This window comes from Chanodichthys erythropterus, chromosome 17 (assembly GCF_024489055.1).
Source record: "Chanodichthys erythropterus isolate Z2021 chromosome 17, ASM2448905v1, whole genome shotgun sequence".
In the NCBI taxonomy this organism is placed as follows: domain Eukaryota; kingdom Metazoa; phylum Chordata; class Actinopteri; order Cypriniformes; family Xenocyprididae; genus Chanodichthys; species Chanodichthys erythropterus.
The window spans coordinates 23,526,847-23,548,973 of NC_090237.1; the positions used below are offsets into that span (position 1 = coordinate 23,526,847).

The 22,127-nt window shown below is 40.1% G+C and overlaps 4 protein-coding genes across 4 annotated transcripts; all 4 read left to right on the forward strand.

Annotated features, from left to right (window-relative positions):
* The first annotated feature begins 3,871 nt into the window (after positions 1-3,871).
* Positions 3,872-4,834, forward strand: LOC137004885 (olfactory receptor 1E16-like). The gene has a single exon (XM_067365565.1). The coding sequence runs from the start codon at positions 3,872-3,874 to the stop codon at positions 4,832-4,834; it is 963 nt and encodes a 320-aa protein (XP_067221666.1).
* Positions 4,835-6,021: 1,187 nt separating this feature from the next.
* LOC137004190 (olfactory receptor 52K1-like) lies at positions 6,022-9,300 on the forward strand. Its single transcript, XM_067364387.1, has 2 exons — positions 6,022-6,954; positions 9,241-9,300. The coding sequence occupies exons 1-2, from the start codon at positions 6,022-6,024 to the stop codon at positions 9,298-9,300; spliced, it is 993 nt and encodes a 330-aa protein (XP_067220488.1).
* Positions 9,301-13,416: 4,116 nt separating this feature from the next.
* On the forward strand, positions 13,417-14,415 carry or30bw1 (odorant receptor, family 30, subfamily BW, member 1). The gene has a single exon (XM_067365498.1). It carries the CDS (start codon positions 13,417-13,419, stop codon positions 14,413-14,415), a length of 999 nt encoding a protein of 332 aa, XP_067221599.1.
* Positions 14,416-19,869: 5,454 nt separating this feature from the next.
* On the forward strand, positions 19,870-20,805 carry LOC137004191 (olfactory receptor 52Z1P-like). Its single transcript, XM_067364388.1, has one exon. It carries the CDS (start codon positions 19,870-19,872, stop codon positions 20,803-20,805), a length of 936 nt encoding a protein of 311 aa, XP_067220489.1.
* Positions 20,806-22,127: the final 1,322 nt, after the last annotated feature.

Consider the following 22,127-nt stretch of genomic DNA (forward strand, 5'->3'; position numbering starts at 1 on the left):
GACTATGAAAACTCATAAGCCACGTGTTCACACAAAACAAGACAACATGAGAGCACGCAGCCCGTGAAACACAGACTGCGTGCTGCACAAGACAACACCACAACATGAAAGCACGCGGCAGGTGGAAATCACCGCATGCTACACAAAACATGAGACAAGAGCGCACGGCAAGTGAACATACACACAAACCGTGCGCTCACAATAAAGACAGGACTGGGAGCGCGAGTGTCCGAATCCCGACACGAAACCGAAACCAAACTAGACACGAGTGCCGGGATCCGAACGCCACGCTCCCAACATGAAACAAGGCACGCAGACAAGAGAGCGCACAGCCCCGAGAACACTCGAGACCGTACGCTCACACAAAAACACGACAAGAACGGGAGTGTCAGAGCTCTGTCACAAAACCAAGAAATAAACAAGACCGAAGTGACAGAACCCTGACACTACCCCCCCTCTAAAGGGACGCCACGAGGGACACAAGACAAACATGACAACATACACGACACAAGACAAAAACACACCACCAAGACAACATGACAGAACATCAAAACACAAAGACAAAGAGGGGAGGGAGGGAGGGGAGCCAAGTCAGTCAACAAAAAAAAACAAACAAAACAGAATGTCTTTAAGGAAACCAGGGAGGGACGGGAGGGTTGAGCCAGGGAGGCTCAGGCAGGTCTGGGGTCCCAGCTGAGGGCCAGGGAGGAGCTGGAGGGACAGACCAGGGCGGGACCGGCGGGACAGACCAGGGCGGGACCGGCGGGACAGACCAGGGCGGGACCGGCGGGACAGACCAGGGCGGGACCGGCGGGACAGACCAGGGGGGCTTCAGCTGGTCTGGGGTCCTGGCTAAGGACCAGGGCGGTACTGGAGGGACCATCCAGGCAGGCTCCAGCAGGGCAGACAGCTTGGCAGGCGCTGGCAGGGCAGACAGCTTGGCAGGCGGCGGCAGGGCAAGGCGCTCGAGTGGCGCTGGCAGGGCAGACCACTTAGCTGGCGCCGGCAGGGCAGACAGCTGGGGTGGCGCCGACAGGGCAGACAGCTGGGGTGGCGCCGGCAGGGCAAGGCGCTCGGGTGGCGCCGGCAGGGCAGACAGCTGGGGTGGCGCCGGCAGGGCAAGGCGCTCGGGTGGCGCCGGCAGGGCAAGGCGCTCGGATGGCGCCGGCGGTGGCGCCGGCAGGGCAGACAGCTGGGGTGGCGCCGGCAGGGCAAGGCGCTCGGGTGGCGCCGGCAGGGCAAGGCGCTCGGGTGGCGCCGGCAGGGCAAGGCGCTCGGGTGGCGCCGGCAGGGCAAGGCGCTTGGGTGGCGCCGGCAGGGCAAGGCGCTTTGGCGGCACAAGAATGGCCTCTGGGGTTGGAGCGGGCTCACGGGTTGGACCGGGCTCTGGAGCGGGCTCTGGAGCGGACTCACGGGCTGGAGCGGGCTCTGGAGTGGCCTACGGGCCATGAGGGACGGAGGAAGCCTTCCTCCTCCTCTTCCTCCTCTTGTGAGGGTGAGGCAGTGGCACTGTGCCTCCCTCCTCTGTGGGTGCTGCAGCTTTTTTGGTCGGCTCTGGGGTGGCCTCCGGGCCTACAGCAAGCTCTGGGGTGGCCTCCGGGCCTGAAGCGGGCTCTGGGGTGGCCTCCGGGCCTGAAGCGGGCTCTGGGGTGGCCTCCGGGCCTGAAGCGGGCTCTGGGGTGGCCTCCGGGCCTGAAGCGGGCTCTGGGGTGGCCTCCGGGCCTGAAGCGGGCTCTGGGGTGGCCTCCGGGCCTGAAGCGGGCTCTGGGGTGGCCTCCGGGCCTGAAGCGGGCTCTGGGGTGGCCTCCGGGCCTGAAGCGGGCTCTGGGGTGGCCTCCGGGCCTGAAGCGGGCTCTGGGTTGGCCTCCGGGCCTGAAGCGGGCTCTGGGGTGGCCTCCGGGCCTACAGCGGGCTCTGGGGTGGCCTCCGGGCCTACAGCGGGCTCTGGGGTGGCCTCCGGGCCTACAGCGGGCTCTGGGGTGGCCTCCGGGCCTACAGCGGGCTCTGGGGTGGCCTCCGGGCCTACAGCGGGCTCTGGGGTGGCCTCCGGGCCTACAGCGGGCTCTGGGATCACCAGACTTGCCGGGTCGGAGGAAGCCTTCTCCTCCTCCGCTTATGTCGGTGAGGCACTGGTATGGAGATAGCTGCCTCTGAGGAAACAGCAGCATTAACAATCGCCTCTGGGGAGACTGCAGCATTCTTTCCCGGGCAAACAAGAAAGTCCACAAAAGCCTCAAAGTTCAGGTGGTCCAGCCCTCTCATTCTCCACCAGTTGAGGGGCTCATCAAGGGCATAATTAAATAGGTCCTTGAGAGCTGGATCGTTGAACCCCAGTCCTTCTGCAGCACCGCTGAACTTGATAGCAAACTCCTTCAAGTCAATCCCCTGTTGACGGAGGGAGCTCAAGTATTTAAACTGGAGAATGCGATCATAGAGAGGGCTAGAGAGAGTGGAGGCCGGTGGATGGCAGAAGCTCTTCTTCCGCTGAGTCCTCATAATGGCTGGTTCGTTCTGTCAGGTGTAGGGAAGGACGAGGACTCAATAATGCAGGGAAGAGGGCTTTTTATTAATAATAAAAAATAAAACATAAACACAACAAAAACTACCCCATGGGGGAAAACAGACTTAACAAAAAACAAGACATGACTTGACTTGACTTGACTTGACTTACTAAAAACACCAGGGAAAGTATGACAACGAACCAGCACAGGACTGCAAACACAAGGAGAATAAATAGGAGAGCAAACAAGGCAGGTAACAAGGGAGGACAGGTGGGGCAAATCAACCAATAATGAGGTAACAAGGTGGGCGGGGTCAAGACAATAGACATGAGAGCACATGGCACAAAGAAACACATGACAAGCCATGTGCTCACACCAAAACAAAACAAAGACACAAGCACATGGCCAATGAAGACAAAAGACAAGCCATGTGCTTACACAAGACGAGACATGAACACGTGACTATGAAAACTCATAAGCCACGTGTTCACACAAAACAAGACAACATGAGAGCACGCAGCCCGTGAAACACAGACTGCGTGCTGCACAAGACAACACCACAACATGAAAGCACGCGGCAGGTGGAAATCACTGCGTGCTACACAAAACATGAGACAAGAGCGCACGGCAAGTGAACATACACACAAACCGTGCGCTCACAATAAAGACAGGACTGGGAGCGCGAGTGTCCGAATCCCGACACGAAACCGAAACCAGACTAGACACCAGTGCCGGGATCCGAACGCCACGCTCCCAACATGAAACAAGGCACGCAGACAAGAGAGCGCACAGCCCCGAGAACACTCGAGACCGTACGCTCACACAAAAACACGACAAGAACGGGAGTGTCAGAGCTCTGTCACAAAACCAAGAAATAAACAAGACCGAAGTGACAGAACCCTGACAGTGGCAGGTTTGATTTTATTCATTCTTTTATTTGTTCAACTATCCTATTGCTATTATTGTGTATTCTATAACCATACGATAACACTTTACAATAAGGTTAATTTGTTAACATTAGATAATGTATTAACTAACATGAACTAACCATGAGCAATACATTTGTTACTGTATGTGTTCATCTTTGTTAATGTTAGTTAATAAAAATACATCAGTACTTTGTTTGTTCATGTTACTTCAGAGTGCATTAACTTTTGTTAACAAATACAACTCTTGATTTTAGTAATGTATTAGTAAATGTTGAAATTAACATTAACAAAGATTAATTAATGCTGTAGAAGTGCAGCTCATTATTAGTTCATGTTAACTAATGTAATCACATTATAAAATCAAAACAAATAACTAATATTAAATATTAAATACTAAATTTTCCTCATACAGAAGATGAAAAGTTTGGACTGATATTCATCATGTCATTGGGAAACATCAGCTTTGTAAGGGATTTCATCATAGTCGGCTTTCCTGGACTTCAGCCTCATTACTATGGCCTTGTATCAGCACTTCTGTTTTTTGTTTATGTGTGTACATTGGTGGGAAATGCTGTATTTTTTACTCTATTTGTAATGACTAAGAACCTGCAGAGGCCTCTGTATTATTTCATTATAAATCTTGTTGTGTGTGATGTATTATTCAGCACCACAATATTACCAAAGATAATTTGCAGGTATTGGTTCCAAGATGAAAGCATTTTGTTCTTGGGTTGCTTTGTTCAGATGTTCTTTGTGCATTATTTAGGCGGTGTCTGTTCAAATGTTCTGGTAGTAATGGCTATAGATCGATATGCAGCAATATGTTACCCACTTCAATATCATAGTTTCATGACAAACAGAAATGTACTCATTTTGATCCTTGGCTCTTGGGTTTTGAGTTTAGTAGGACCCTTAATGATAGTCATTCGAGCTTACCCTCTCCCTTATTGTGCAGAAAACACAATTATTCACTGTTATTGGGATCATGTTTCAATTACAACACTGGCATGCACAAACAGAGCACTGTATAGTGTTCCAGCTCTCATTTATGCCCTTGTAGTACTGATGGGGTCCTTCGCTATTATTGTTTTCTCATACTGCTCCATATTTGCAGCAGTAATGCAAATTTCAAGCACTCGAGGAAGGATGAAGACTTTCTCCACTTGCAGTCCTCAGCTCATCATAATTGCTCTCTATTTTCTACCCAGGTGTTTTATTTATTTGTTTGGCAATATTGGTATAAACTTCAGTACTGATTTGCGATTAGTCATTGTTATGATGTATAACCTACTACCACCCATGATCAACCCCCTCATTTATTGTTTAAGAACAGGAGAGGTAAAAACAATTTTAAGAAGCTTATTTCAAAAGAAACAAACTGGTATTCCTCTACAGTTGCTCTAATGTGCTTTATTGCTTGAGCTGGACAAACTGTAATATTAATCCTCATATTAACATAAAACAGATTCCAGTGTTGGATATCAATTTGATTGGTTTATTATTAACAATTTGCATATTTGACGTTATTCAAATAATCATAAATAATAAATAATCATTGTGACAATTAAATTTATTCAGTTAAAAAGTGTGAACATGATTAAAATATGGCTAGCTATGGAACAAACAATATTCATTTATTTAAAATAAATGATATAATGCATGTTTATAAAAAAATAAAATAAAATAAAAACCTGTGAAGGCATGCTACTATTAAACACCTACAAATTGTATACAAATTGTTCACATATTGAATGGAAAAGCATAAAATCATTTTGCCAAGCAAATTATTTATAATGCACTCATTAAAGCTAATTAAAATCAAGTTGTTTAATTTAAAGCAATATAATTTTAAACTGTTTTGGCCTCGTCTAGTCTCAAACATGAACTGCTCATCAAATTTTTCCAAGAAACTTGTATCTCAGCTATACGCTACTCATAGCTCAATATGTGAACAATTTGTATACAATTTGTAGGTGCTTAATAGTAGCATGCCTTCACACGTTTTGTAGGGATTATGGGGGTTATTTCAAACCATAGCATGACACAAGCATGTCAGTTTTGTCAAAGAAATCCAACTGTTTCCATGAAAAAATATAATCATGCTGTAATGAGACAGGAGAAACTCTAAACAACACGTCACCTTGTGGGAGGTGTCATTAGTTTAAAGAGTGATGATAAACGGTGTCTTTGTCATTGTCAGATGGATGCACAGAGAAAAAGATGTTTCTATGTGTCATACCAATGGCATACATTGCAGATTCTTTTTTTGTTTTGTGCATTAATACAATTGGTGAATTAGTGAATCTTCTCCAGTTTGGTGGTCAGATCCCATCAAACTCAAAATAATGCAAATTTAATAGATTATGCAATTCATATCTAAATGTTTTCCATGGAGGTATGTATATGAATTATAGCTTATCAATATAATCTGGACAGTAATTGTACAAAATGTTTGTATGTTTAATTTTGCCTTGACAGTCAAATGCTTGTGTAATTGTCAATGTCAAATGTCTTTTTATTGTTAAAAAATTGTGAATTTGTTATTGTAAAATTGTTACATTCTTCTTGTGTGAGGTAAGCCGTATAGAGTCATGACCTATACAAATGTCACTGTCTTTACTGAATTCTACCTGCTGGGATTTCCGGGACTCAATCCACAGTATTATGGAGCTGTAGGAACCCTTTTGTTCTTTGTCTATTTGATACTGGCAGGAGGAAATATCTTTATTATTGCATTCATTGCTTATGAGAGAAGCCTTCAGAAACCCACCTATTTAATCTTCTGTAATCTTGCTGTGTGTGATCTTGCTTTTGGAACTGCAACGCTGCCTAAAGCCATTGCAAAATACTTTTTCAATAGCAGTGATATATCATTTTATAGTTGCTTTGTGCAGATGTTTTTTGTTCACTACTTAGGGACTATTATCTCTTTCCTAATGCTATTAATGGCCATTGATCGGTTTATTGCTGTACGTAACCCACTGAGATACTGTGTCCTTATTACAAACAAAACAATTTTTATGGCATGTGCTGCATTTTGGGCAATCAGTATATCGTGGCTGTCAGTCATTGTTTTTCATGCCTTCAGTGAGCCCTTCTGCAGTTCTAACGTAATAACCCAAAATTACTGTGACCAAAATTCAATAATTAAACTGTCTTGTGGAGATGTAAGTCAAAAAAAAATTTTTTCATTTTCATGTGCGATGTTTGTTCTTTTGGGCCCATTAATATTTATTATATTTTCTTTCATTGCCATCATCACATCTGTTTTCAAAATCTCAGACATTCAGGCCCGATATAAAACATTCTCAACTTGCACTCCTCAGCTTCTTATCATTTGTCTGTACTATGTGCCCAGATGTGTTGTTTATGTGCATGATGTGACAATTGCAATCTCACCTGGCATCCGGGTTATGTTAATTATGTGGTACAGTCTGCTCCCACCTGTTGTCAATCCGATTATATACTGCTTCAGAACCAAAGAGATCAAAGATGCATTAAAGAAAAAAATTAGAGATAGGAAAGTGAGTATGCAGATATGAATGGAGTATATATATATATATATATATATATATATATATATATATATATATATATATATATATATAAATTGCTTTAATACAGTAGAGTGCATTGTTTACACTTGCCTTGTTTATGTACTTATATCTCTGTTATTTTGGCTGTGCTAACCTCTTCAATCAGAATCAATGATAAATCATATTTTATTTAATAAAATCTGCAAAATGTAAAAATAATTTTAATTTTCTTGATGTATAAACGAATTTGTTCAATAAGTATATTTTTTTTGCCCTCTATACGAGTATCAAAACAAATAGTCTATTTTTTCATATAAGGTTTGGCAAATGTTAATTTAATGAACTGTAATGATTTTTTTATGTTTGTGTTCACCTGTTATCATTAAGACACTCCAAACCATTTAAAATTGTATGGTTTAGTTATTATTTACATTTATTCCAAAAGGAGAATTTACCTTATTAAAAATAGTACAAAATGTACAAAAAATGTACAGAAATGTTATCTTAAATTTTAACAGTCCATTTAATAAATACAATATAATAAAAGAGAAAGTAATTGTACTCATAGATGAGTGTGAAAATTGAAATGAAATAATCAATATTAAGAACCAATTTCTAATTCTGCCTTGTTATATGCATAAAAATAAATTGTAGGCCTACTGATTCTGTTAATACAGACTATTCTTTTGTCATTTGACACGCATTTACTCTAATAGGTTCAGTAGGTTTAATGAAAACAGTAGGATAACAACATTTTCTTAAACATGACATAAATTCATATTATTTACCACTATTTCTGCTCTGATTCAGACAATGCAGAAAGTGCTGAAATTTGTAGACGAGTGTCACAATTCTCCTGTGTCTTGTATTGTCTGTGTTCAGCTCCTGTGTGTTCCTGTTTGCTTGAGCAAATTCCAAATGGAAGGGAGCATCCCTATGCCCTACTCCCTTCGAAGGGGAATTTATGTAGCTATTTGGAATGCACTTGGCGGATGGAGCAATGTAATTTCTTCGTTATCTTCACCTGGGATGTGCCCATGACAACGCAGCATGGTGTCCATTAGCTGATTAGCTGTTCTTACGACAGAAATTATTGCTGTTAACATAGCTGTTGCAAATAAAGATACATTTATATTTTAAAATATGTTATATTTGTGTGAGAGTGTATTTCTCTGTTCTCAACTTTAAAACTTGCCATCTCATCTTTGGATACTTTGTCCCAAATGGCCCCCTAAACCCTCTCGGTCTTCCTCTGAGTCTTCACTTTCACGACGTAATGGCGCTTTGACTGCCGGGTAAAGTCCCCTGCGTAGCTCAGTCTTGCAGGCTCAGCAGAAGTGCGCATCGAGGGCACATAGCAGAAAGGTAGCGCTCACGAGCACCCTTCTTTAAGCTTAAATGACGAATGGGACACCCTATGGTCTTGTGGACTTAACAGACATGCACACGCAGCGGCCATTGTAAGACCGAAAGTGCACATGATGTGTGCCATTTGGAGAGATGTTCACTCTCGTTTGGAGCACCCCTACAAATGGTGTCCCCTTCTCGAAGTGCCCTTCAAGGGTGCAAAAATGCCGTTTGGAACTTGCCCCTTGCAAGGGTGTAGAATACATGGGGGACAGGGGGGACGTGTCCCCCGCACTTTTAATAAAACATAAATTCATCCCCCACACTTTTTGCACGACCTGTCGTTTTATTCTTAAATAAAATGAGGCGATCTAAACATAGATCACTCACTCTTGTGTAAAAAATGTTTCATTCATACTGGAAGCCAGAGGGCACTCTCTCGCAGAAAGTCCATGCTGATTCCTAACGCTCCGAAGCTTCATTGAACAGTGTTTTGAAATCAGCCATCACTATATAAGTCATTATTTTGTTTTCTTTTTGGCACACCAAAAATATTCTCGTCGCTTTATAATATTAATTTTGAACCACTGTACTCACATGAACTGAGTTAAATATGTTTTTAGTACATTAATAGATCTGAGGGGGGAAATGTCATTGCTGGCTATGCAGGCCTCACTGAGCTATCAGATTTTCATGTCTTGGTTTCAGGACAACTTTAGAGTCGTTAGGCCCGAACTCAAGACAGGAGGGGCTCACGGAGAGTGCCTGCAAATATCCCACTCACTTTACCGAAGCTCAGGCTAGCAATAAGGCGGTTTTTAGCACTAGGGGACGTAAGTCGACAGTCTGGAGTGGTTCAAAGGGAGGGCCATTAAGGCCTCTGAGAACCAAAAGTATTTTTTTGAAAAGTAAATTGGGCAACGAAAGTTGTCTTCTGAGGCGAAGAGTTTGACCTCTGCCCTCCCAAAGACATCCCAAATTTTCTGAACCATGATGGAATGGAGCGACCATTCCTCTGAGGGAAGGTTGTTCTGGAACAACATGTCCGCCCCTTTGTTCAGTACGCCCTGAACATGTGCTGCTCTGAGTGAGAGCAGGTTGTGTTGGGCCCACACTAGGATGGTTTTCGCCAAAGTGAAAAGGGGCTTGGATGAGAGCCTGCCCTGGTGATTTATGAAGGACACCACTGTCATATACCAGCAGGGGTTCATCCAAGGAGCCAGGGTTGCACCGTACACCTGATTCACCTTGAGCGAGCAGCAACCATGCTGCCAGGCTTGGGGTGGGACCCGCGGTTTCAGTCAGAACTGTAGTGGGCACATAGGAAGCAGGCCCAACTGTAGGGCTAGTGATGTTGAGCCCATGAGACCCAGCATAAAGAGCTCTTTGGAAAATTGACCCTTAACCCCAAACACTCTAATTGGCCTAGCAGGAGGGATCTGTGTGCCACTACCTCCGCCTCCGACTGGGCCAGTCATCGAGGTAGTTGAGTATGCGTACCACCTGCCTCAGAGGGAGAGGGCCAAGTCCATGCACTTCGTAAAAGTGTGGGGTGCCAGAGACAGCCCGAACAGAAGGACCATGTATTGATACGCCACCCTTTCAAAGGCGAATCTCAAGATTCGCTGGATTGGTTCGAGCACCAAGTCGCTGTGAGGAACTGTTGTGCACATGAGGGGCGGAAGAGGAAATTTGCTCTCTTTTTGAGAATTTTTGTTTTTAATTATGTCCACTATAACAGCGGTGCACTCCCAGGGCGTTTGAACAGGCTCTGTGCAGGCAGAAAACACTTTTTTTTTTTAGCGCCCAGAACTGAACGGGGCGACGGGAAAACTGAATGAGGCACCTTGGAGGGTGGTCCAGCCGCAGCGGGACTTAGCCTCCTCTTCTTCTTTTTTTGGGCATCAACTTGACTTCTGAGGCGCAGGTTCCAGCACTATCTTGGGCCTGGGTTCCTGACACTTCGGAGGGGGGTGATGCCTACCAGAGCATGAGCACTGTCTGTGCTCTAGCCGTGGTGCAGTGGCTGCTGTGTTGGCGCAGGTTTTGGGCGTCTTGAAGTGGAGGAGCTGGAGCACTTTGGCAAGAAGTGTCGCATGGCCTGGGACGACTTCTGAGTGGCTGTGAAGCGTTCAGCAAACCCATCAACTGCAGGGCTAAAGAGACTAGTGGGGGAGACAGGCAAGTCGAGGAAGACCGCTTTGTCCGCGTCCTTGATCTCCATAAAGTTTAGCCACAGGTGGCGCTCCAGTACCACCAGGCTGACCATCGAACATCCAATAGCCTGAACCGTGGTCTTGGTAGTGCGCAGGGCCAAGTCTGTGGTGCCGCTCTTTGAAGGCAGGCGAGTCATGCCCAGGCTGATCCAGGTCATGCAGGAGTTTGGCCTGGTAGACCTGCAAAACTGCCATTGAGTGCAGGGTGGAAGCTGCTTGGCCGGCCGAGGTGTATGCCCATCCAGTGAGGGTCGACATAATGCGACATGGCTTGGATGGGTGGGTGACCTTTGTCTTCCAACCAATGGTGGTGGGCAGACACAGGTGTGTGGCCACGGCTTCGTCCAGAGGTGGCAGCTTTTCGTGTCCCTTCTGCTCAGTGCCGTCAACCGAGGTGAGAGCATGAAAGGCAGAAGAGCGTAGGCTGGCGGAGTACGGGGCACGCCATGATTTTGTGACCTCCTCGTGAACCTCAGGAAAAAAACGGTGCTGCCTGCTGGGAAGGAGCTTGATGACAATCCAAGCAGCTGCGTGTGGGTTCCTCAGGAGCAGACCACTCCAAGCCGAGCTCTTCGACGGCCTTAGAGAGCACGCAAGTGAGCTCAGAGTCAGTTGAAGCCCTGGCATTGATTGACTCGAGAGACGGCAAGGGGGCAGAGTCGTGATGCGAGTCCGGCCAATCCTCAGCATCCGAGGCCACTAGGGATCATCCAGAGGCTCTTCTTTAGATCCCCGAACAAGACCAGGTTGCTCGCAATGGCAGAGGGGCGCTGGTCAGAGCGGGAGAAGGGGACGGGGGAAAGCTCTCTCTGTGGAGAAAATGAGGCCTATGGGACCTGAGCCAGCATGAGCTCACTTTCATCCGAGCGCAGAGATCCTCTGCCCCGCTGTTTTTTCCTCACAGGTTCCTGGGAGGAAGAAAACGGGAGGGTGCAAGGGGCTGAGTCGCATTCTGAAAATAACGCTATCCGCGAGCGCAAAGAGGCCAGACTCATACTCTTACAATTAGAGCAGGTTGTTTCTATGAGTGCAGCTTCTGCTTGTGATTTCCCCAGACATCGCACGCACTCATTGTGCCCGTCATCAGCGTGCAGATGGGCTCTTCACGTCCAACAATCGTGCCACAAATTTGCTCAGGAAAATATGATCTTTTTGCTTCCAACTGCAGTTGCAGAAGGAAGAACACCGTAAGCACGCACTCAGCACTGTGGGCGGCTCGGGGGCGAAGCGCTGACCAGGCTGCTTGAGAGCGGTGTGGAGGACAGAGCTGCTTGAGAGCGGCGAACTGATACAGCTGCTGATGAAGCGGTGCACTGATCAGGGCTGCAAGAGAGCGGCGAACTGAGTGGCGAGCTGGCAGAGCGGTAAGCTGAAAGTGAAAGTAAAAGCCGCTCGTGAATGGTGGGCTGCTTGAGAGCGGCGAGCAGAGGAGTGGCGAATTCCAGCTGCTTGCAGGTAGAAGGCAGCTTCAAGTCTCGGGATCAACGAAGAGATGTGATTGGCGTGACTGAAGGAGAATGAATCAGTCTGCCAAGGTGAGACGGCTGCTTACATAGCCAAAGACACCCCCCATTTTGGCGGGCTCTCTCATCATTGGCTTGTGCGGGAATGCCGCACCATTATTGGTAATATTACTGCAGTAAAAGTATTCAGTCTTTTTCAATTTTACTATAAAATACTTGACACACAGATAGAGCGTAAAAAGGTTACAGCTCAGTCTGACATCTTTATGAATTATAACCAGCACTAGTCAGTCAGGAAGATTATACAGAATGTAATTTGTATAACTGTCCTAGTAAGAAAACATTTTATTTTAGTATACTGTCACACTGATAACTACTATACTGGCGATTACTGATAACTCAAGTGTGCAAACAAGTCAGAATAACCCCAAAAATTCAGCATTAGTAACTTACTTTTCACTCCATCACTTGTTTTTTGACATTACATTTTATGAAATGTAATGGTATAAAAAGTATGATATTATGCTGTGGAATGTAGTGAAGTAAAAGTTTCACAAAATATAAATACTCTGATAGGGTATAGATACTTGAAAAATATACTCAAGCACAGTAAGTAAAATTACTTTGTCCACCACTGCTCAAACAGCCCAAGCTGTCTTTACTAGTTCTAAAGTGTCGTTTTAGACCTGAGCGCAATTGTCGTTCTATCAATGGCAGCTTTGAATCTGTGCCAGAAGAAAGCAGTTTTCTATTTCAGTATGGATCAACCAACATTGCTACTTCCTTCTTCAAATCAAACTTATTTATTGATTCATTGATTTTAGTTTGGCTGAACTCTGCACTTCATCATTAGGCAATATAAAGTTGACAGTGAATAAGTATATGAATACACTATACAGTAAATATATGCAACAAAACAGCTCTTTCCACTCCCTAATGTAATTTTAAAACAATAACACAATAAAATTGCTGTTCTACAGTAGTGTTTCCAACCCTGTTCCTGGAGGCACACTAACAGTGCACATTTTCCAAATCTTCCTAATCAAACACACCTGATTCAACTAATCAGTTCGTTAGTAGAAACTCCAAGACCAGAAATATATGGTTCAGATAAGGGAGACATTCAAAATGTGTACTGTTGGTGTTCCTCCAGGAACAGGGTTGGGAAACACTATTCTACAGGGCCCTCAGAGGGTTTTTGTACATGTGAGAGTTATACCTTACGTAAAGAGTAGTGTATCTACAGTGTGAGCATTTATAAACCAAAGCCAAAGCAAACTTGTACCCATAATGTAACTGAGGACACTCTGACCTGTGCTGTAAGTATATTTATGTAAGCTATCATTGTCTAGAATTCTTGGCCTTTGTTTTGTCTTATACATATAACAGTTTTATTGTTCTATTTCACTTTTTATTTCTGCCAGATGGGGTCGGGCAGCAACGATGGAACCTACCAAAATGCAAACACAACAACAGCGATCACTGAGTTTGTTCTACGAGGTTTTCCTAGCCTCCCTCCTGAGTACTACGGATGTGTGGGAGCTTTGTTTTTCATCTTATACCTTCTTCTTGCTACTGGGAATATTTTTATCATTGTCTTTGTGATGTGTGAAAAAGGCATTCAGAAACCAACATACATAATCTTCTGTAACCTTGCAATGGCAGATCTTGCACTTGGAACGACAACCTACCCAAGAGTCATTGCAAAGTACTGGATGTCTGACAAAATCATATCATTCAACGCCTGCTTCGTGCAGATGTATTTTGTCCATTTTCTTGGGGCTACAAATTCATTTCTCATGGCACTGATGGCTCTTGATCGATTCATAGCTATTTGCAATCCTCTCAGATATCATACCCTGATTAAAAATTCAACTATTGCCATTCTGTGTGCATGTGTTTGGATAGCAAACATGCTGCAGTTAGTTGGAGTCACTCTCCTGGCCCTTAGTGTGAATTACTGTGGGTCAAATGTCATACCTCATTGCTACTGTGATCATGTTGCTTTAAGCAAACTGACATGTGGAGATGTAACTACCATGAAAGTCACAAGTGCAGCTATTGCAATGTTTGTTCTGTGGGGTCCTTTAAGTTTCATCTTATTTTCTTACATCTCTATCATCATCTCTGTGTTGAGAATCTCAAATTCAGAAGGACGTTATAAAGCATTTTCCACGTGCACTCCACAGTTAGTGATCATATGTCTGTATTATGTACCCAGAACTTTTGTGTATTTGACACACGTTGCTGGCTATGAATTTAATACTGATATCCGCATTGTGGTTTCCATGATGTATAGTCTCTTCCCTGCTGTTGTTAACCCGTTTATATATTGCTTCAGGACTAAAGAGATCAAAGACGCAATAATTAAAAAATTTAAGATAAAACAGGTTGGAGTCAATAGAAAGGTCAGTCTTGGTTAAAAAGAATCTGGTCCAGTATTGTTGCTTACTATATATATATATATATATATATATATATATATATATATATATATATATATATATATATATATATATATATATATATATATATATATACAATCTAACCAAAAATTATTCAGACATTTTTTATATATTTTTACTAGTGGGTGCAGGACACTAGAGTTAATTTATGTTCATTTATGTAAAAGTAATAAAGTAAACTGTAACATATTATACCCAAACATTCTTCATACAGTGGACTACCAGTAAAATTGATATGAATTTGGAACCAAAAATTATTCAGACACTTTGACCTGACCATGTTTTGCTTTAGTGTTATCTGACATAATTAAAGATTATTTTTTTCTGACAGTTTAACTCTGAGATCTTCTCATATTTTATAACCATTTTTTTTTTTAACTATAGTGAATAAACTGTAATAATTAGATGTTCAAGGTGTCCAAATAAATTTTGGTTTTACTATATATATATATATATATATATATATATATATATATATATATATATATATATATATATATATATATATATATATATATATATATATATATATATATATATATATATATATAAATTATGAAACCCTGATTCATAGAAATAATTATTCAAATATATACAAATACTAATTAATTTGGCAGATTTATGTTCACCTCTTTAATAAGACATTTATGTTAAATGTACAGTTGTTTAAATTAAAATGTAAAACTCTGTGATTGCATGTGATTGAACAAGCCTGTCTTTAGTTCCTCAATATCTCTACGTTTGTGCTTTAAAAACTTATATAAGAGAATTAAGCTTTAAATTAATTGTTTTGTATAGTTAAGAAAAATCTGTCCATATATACAGTATACTACAGAGATTGCACACACACTCCGCAACAAGACTAACAATTTATTTATTTATTGCTGTTATTATACTATTATTTTTTTTCTTTGTTATTAAAAATACCTGTTTACCTTAAATATTGGTCACCATTAAATACAAAATTAAAATACCATACATTTTTTTAAGGAATAGAAGCCTTTTCTTTCCCCCATGGGAAATTTAATGCAATATGCAGCAACAAACAAATGTGTGATCTTATGTGTTTATTTTATTGAAGAATGAAGCAGAGTGAAAACAAAGTGATAAAAAGTTAATTTTATGAGTGTCCTCTACCTGTTGTACTTGGTAAAGCTTTGATGGCATTTTCTTCCATAAGAAGGTTTGAGATGTTTTATCTTTTTTAAAATTAATTTTATATTTTCCTCAGTCAATTTGTAAAAGAATATAACTTATATACCTTCAGCTTATATACATTATACCTGACCAACACTAAGAATTGTTTTATTATTTAACAATTAGCAAATATCTGCATTTTAATGCACCCTAAACAACTTTTCTTCAAATTAACATTTATTATATCATATTATATTATATTATTTTATATTATATTATATTATATTATATTATATTATATTATATTATATTATATTATATTATATTATATTATATTATATTATATTATATTCATGTTTAATTGGTTTTTGTTTTGTTTTCAAGACTTTTAGTATGTTTTTTTTTTTTTGTTGTTGTTGTTCTATGTGCTTCTTGTTCCTTGGTTTTCATGAAAATTAATTATATGATTAATTACAACAAAACTGTATTTTAGTTTATTATCTTGTGTATATAATTTCCTCAGTTATCTCAGTTCATTGTCTGGTTATGTATGTGTTTAAATACACTGTTACTTTGATTCTCAAGTTTGTTTCATTTTATTAAAGCTGCACTTGCTGTTTGAACTCAAACCTTTCTCTTCAACATCCTTTGTGGACCGCATGACAGAACACCAGACAGCAGAAAAACAATGGATCTAGCAGCAAAAAAAAATGTAGTGATGGTTAAATGAAGCTTTGCGAAGCATCAAGGCTTTCCCCTCAACGGTGTCATAAAAATGGTTCATTGCACACTAATGACGTCTTGTGGTCAAAAGGTGGAAATACTGCCTTTGAGTTCCAGATGACCCAACCATTTTTATTGTTTCATGTAATAAATCAATATAACCATATAAGGCAATACAAGTATTTAGCCTGTATAAATAATAGTCATGTGTCATTGTACTTACACAATGTATGAATAAATGAGTCTGAGAATTGTTGTACAGTGGTGTTGTACTATAGCAGTTTTTAGGAATCTGCTTCGATCAACACATGCATCCTTATTCATATAAGCTTTTGCCTTGATCCTAAACCTGAGTTCATAAGCAAGGCTCATGTAGGCATATATGATCAAACTAAATTAAGATTGTGGAGCCCCCTCAGTTCCACCTGGGACCGACATCTCATGGCTCCACCGGGTTGCCTTGTCCCAACGGCTCCACCTTGGCCTGACGTTGCTCTGCCTGTGACATGGATTTCCGGGCCTTCAACTGCCCTTCCTACCTCCAACCCTTTGGATGCATGCAGTTTTGTTTTTTAACTGCTAAAGGAACAAAAGTTACATAGTGTTCCTTTAAAAGATCGCAATCTCAAATAGGGCTGCGCAATTAATCAAAATCGAATCAAAATCGCGATTTGGTTTAGCGCAATTATGACATCGCAAAGGCTGTGATTTTTTTCATTTTTAATTATATAAATATGTACACAGCATGTTGGTGAAGAGCTGCTCTGTGATAATTAGTACATGAGAGCACTGCATTTGAAAAAGCAACACAAGTTAAACATACAAACTTACCAAACATGAGAAGCGTTTATGAACATCTTATCCAACAAAAGACAACATTTAAAAACGTGTTTTTACTCCACAATCACTTCATAACATCAGTCAAGTGTTTGAAATAGCATTTTGATTAGCATTGCATTATAAATACACAATATTATTATGGAAATACCGGAGAAGTCTTGAAGAACACTGATAAACCGTGTATTGTCGTAGTCGTCTGTTTGTTATATTCAATCAGTCAAAGGCATTTCTATCTTCTTTTTATTCAGTCATAGCAATAGTATTATGCCCATAGGGGATTTCCTGGAATGACGTGTTACATTGTACTTCTGTGAGACTGTGAGTAACTCCAGGATGCAGTCTGGACGATTGGGGCGGAGCATATTAAGGTGTGGTGGCACGTACCGCTCCGCTTATGCTTAATTTCACTGGTTTGTAATACAGCAGAGCTTATTGGCATGAGCATGAGCATGCGCATTCCTTTTTGTGCTAACTTTATGAATGATCTACGCTGTTTGACTGTACTTCATAAATATTAAATGCTAACCATTGTGATTTCAGTCAATTGGATCAATTGGCTAATGGCTAATTGGCTAATGTTTTGATGAACTTAAGAAGAATCAAGTTAGATGAAGTTACCACTGTACACTTAGTATGGCACCTCCGGGTTCTTCAGGCAGAAAATCTGCATGTAATAGGCTATACTGCTAAATCTGGGGAATGAATTCTTAATTCATGGCCACAATATATATATATATATATATATATATATATATATATATATATATATATATATAGAGGCAGGACTGAATCCAGTGAAGTAAAGTCAAATTTATTTGAATAATGCTCAATACACATTGTTTCAAAGCAGCTTTACAAAAAGTCATATTGTCTATAAGCTTCAATATTGAGCAGTTTTAGGGCTGGGCGATATCACAAAATATGTTGCTGATATAAATGATACACTGTTTGAGATTTTAGCTATATTGTATTTATTATTTAATCCAGCAGATTAGTCAGTGCCACTTTTAGGACTGCATGAATTTATAGCATTGCAAAGGAAAGATATTTTCTATAGGCTGATACATATTCTAATCTAGACTATATTTTCTGCATGTCATGCAGGGCTCTGTATTTTTACACCATCCATTTTGGATTCTTCATATTTCCATTAGGGTCGGTGGATAAACACAATCTCGAGATTATCCAGCGTTAGCATCAGTTCTGGCAGGTCACGTCAGTCAAGCTCACATCAGCTGACTTTCAGGTGACTCGCATCATCCATATATAAGCACTTCAGTATATCAACAGCTATCACATTCCTCCATTCCCAGCTCCTTCTCTCGTCAGTCAGGATTTGGCCTTATGATTCCCCTAAATCAGACTAATTCTTGAAATATGTGACAAATAAGACAATAATCATATTTTTTGTGCATATAACAAAAGCCTTGCAATGCTTTCCTTTTATTTTATATGCAAAGATGCATTTTGAATTTGTTTTTACTAAAACAGATGTTATTATGTCGATCTATTGCAAATAGTATAATTTAAACAATGAATGTTCATGTCACTTCTCCGCTTGCATTTTTCAAGTCCATACGTTATTGCACAGATTTACAGATGTGTTAATTTGAATCTATTTTCATTTCACTCGTACATACACAGATTATAACACAATGCGGGGGTTGATAAATAAATAATTGGATTTTTAATGCTCGTTGGCACTTATTTAGGCCTACTATAAAATATGAACCTTTTAAAACTATAATAGGCCTACAGAACCAATATATAGGCCCACATATTTTATTAACAGGTAAACAAGGAAACATGAGTTTGCCATTAAGAATTTTATTAGGACTGCCAAGTAATGCAAGCATTGGGCAGCAAATCATGTCGTTAAAAAAAAAAATAAATAAAAATAAAAAATGGTCGTGCTTTAAAAAGTAAAATCAGCCACTTGCGTTCGGGTTTGTCCGATTTCTTAGGGCTATTTAAATACATATGGAAATATGAAGAAGTCAAAAGAATGAAGCACTAAATTTAAAACAGATTTATTCAGCCTGAATTTCCTGGAGGTGCGTCATCATGCGTTCATTTGTAAACAATATCTATTCTGTGTTTTAAATTCAATAAACATTAACAAATGTAAACATCACATTACATTTTGTTATTAAATCCAATATTGTTTTTATGTTTTAAATTCTGTACAGTTTTTAATGCAATTACATCAGAAATAATTGTAATTACAGTAATTGTTTACACCCAAACAGAAGAGATCATTTTAGGTGTCTTGTTTATGTAAAATTTATCCAGGTAAAAATTGTCAAAAGGTCACAAATAGGGTTTGTTGTGTTTCATCCCCTCAACATGCCAACCATGGAAAGTCTCTTTGGTCTTACAGAGATGATAAAGCATGATTTCATCGTATCATCATCAGATGGATGTTCAGCGTGAAGAAGATTTCCATACTCACAACATACAGTATGCATCTGCAGCAAGTCTCTGCATTCATTAACAATGTCTTATGAAAGTAATCATCTGAAAATATACTAAGAATATAAGTTTAAATGCTATTATAATATTTTATGTTTTGCATTACCAGTCAAATTTGTTGTGCTATTTTGATGCTACTTTCAGATAAAGCTATGTTTTCATTTTCTTTTTCTAACTGATCATTTAATCCATTTCTTTTTTCTTTTTTTTTATCAGGTCATTGTGAAGCTGTATAGAGTCATGACCTATACAAATGTCACTGTCTTTACTGAATTCTACCTGCTGGGATTTCCAGGACTCAATCCTCAGTATTATGGAGCTGTAGGAACCCTTTTGTTCTTTGTCTATTTGACACTGGCAGGAGGAAATATCTTTATTATTGCATTCATTGCTTATGAGAGAAGCCTTCAGAAACCCACCTATTTAATCTTCTGTATTTTTGCTGTGTGTGATCTTGCTTTTGGAACTGCCATGCTGCCTAAAGCCATTGCAAAATATCTATTCAATATCAACACTATATCATTTTATAGTTGCTTTGTGCAGATGTTTTTTGTTCATTACTTGGGGAGTATTAATTCTTTTGTTATACTATTAGTGGCTACTGATCGGTTTGTTGCTGTACATAACCCACTGAGATACTGTGTCCTTATTACAAACAAAACTGTTTTCATTGCATGTGGAGTGATTTGGACAATGTTCATACCTTTGATGGCAATCATTGTTTATCATGCCTTCGATGAGCCCTACTGTGCTTCTAATGTAATAACCCAAAATTATTGTGAACGAAATGCAATAATTAAACTCTCTTGTCGAGATATAAACCAGAAAAGGCTTTTTGCTTTTGGATGGGCCATGTTTATTATTTTGGGCCCTTTGATTTTAATTATATGTTCTTTTATTGCCATCTTCACATCTGTTTTCAAAATCTCAGACATTCAGGCCCGATATAAAACATTCTCAACTTGCACTCCTCAGCTTCTTATTGTTTTTCTGTTTTATCTCCCCAGATGTGTTGTCTATACATTTGATGTGACAGCTGCATTCACTCCTGACATTCGGATTACATTAACTATGTGGTACAGCCTGCTTCCACCTGTTGTCAATCCGATAATATACTGCTTCAAAACCAAAGAGATCAAAGATGCAATAAGGAGGAAAATGAGACAGAGAAGTTAGCATGCAAATGCCAATGCTGTTGGGCAGAGCCTAAAATATTCCAATAACTTAATCAGTAGTGTGAATTGTTTAATTTGCAGGCTTTTCCTATTTCCTTGTTATTCTGTCTGTGAAACTACCGATCAGACTAATGACACATTGGTTTCATTTTCTTTTTAGAAAAGATGAGTTTTTATAATTTTCTTAACTCAAACTGGCATACATGATAAAGGTTAAAGGGTTTTGTTGTTTTGTTTTGTCTGAAGTTAAGAATCTCTGAAAACATAAGCTGAGAATTATGCATATTTATCCAAAGATCACTATTTTTATTTCCTTGTATGTTGTTCTTTTTTTCCTTTATATGTTGTTCTTTAGAAATAGTATAAATGTTCACCTAGTAATCATTTTCCTGGCTAGTTTTTAGCCATGCATTTAATCATTTTTTTAGTTAAATAAATAAACACTTAACCAAGATAATGCATAAAATGAATGAGAAATATTGAATATCCTGGACTATTTCTTGTTTTATTCAATAAGATGTAGTTAAAAGGATAATAGAAAATTAAAAATGTAATTTAATTACATAATGTCCTAAAGGCTTGTGCGTCGTGTTACTTGAAAGAACAATTATTTTACTGTTTGAAAACTCAGACCTTATGAATATTAACACCTGAAAATTCACCAGAATTCTCAAAGAATGACCATGGCTTTCATTTTTGGACTAACAGCCACTAGATTGCATGATCTTCTTTATTTTCCTCATAGCCATTAGTACAGCTTTTTGAGACGATTTGGGAATTATCAGGTCAGTAAAATCAGAGTTAAATCAACTCTGCTCAGTGTATATATGGTCCCTCTCTAAATAGTGTTAAAGTAACACTGAAGCAGAGTTAAAGTTGAGATAATTAAGCAATTAATAAGACTGTGACTGAAGTCAGTTGTAGTTCTTGTGTTTCTCTTTTCTTCAGTGATTTTGCTTGTTAACAGCAGGTGTTCATCACTAATGCACAATCATCACTTAATTAATTGCTTAATTATCTAATTAACTTTAACTCTGCTTTAGTGTTATTTTAACACTATTTAGAGAGGGACCATATGTACTCTGCACAGAGTTGATTTAACTCTGGAGATTTTGCTGTGTAGCCTATAAATCATAGATTGGAAATTTTGCCAAGAATAGATGTAGCCTATATTGTGTAGGCTATATGTGACGTAGTCTAACTACCGACATACCTGCCGGTGTTCGGATTAGCCAGTATTCTCCCACCGTACCACCTGTTGTTAACCCAATGATATAGCTGGTGGAAAGAATGAGAGGTTAAAAAATAAAATAATAAAAAATA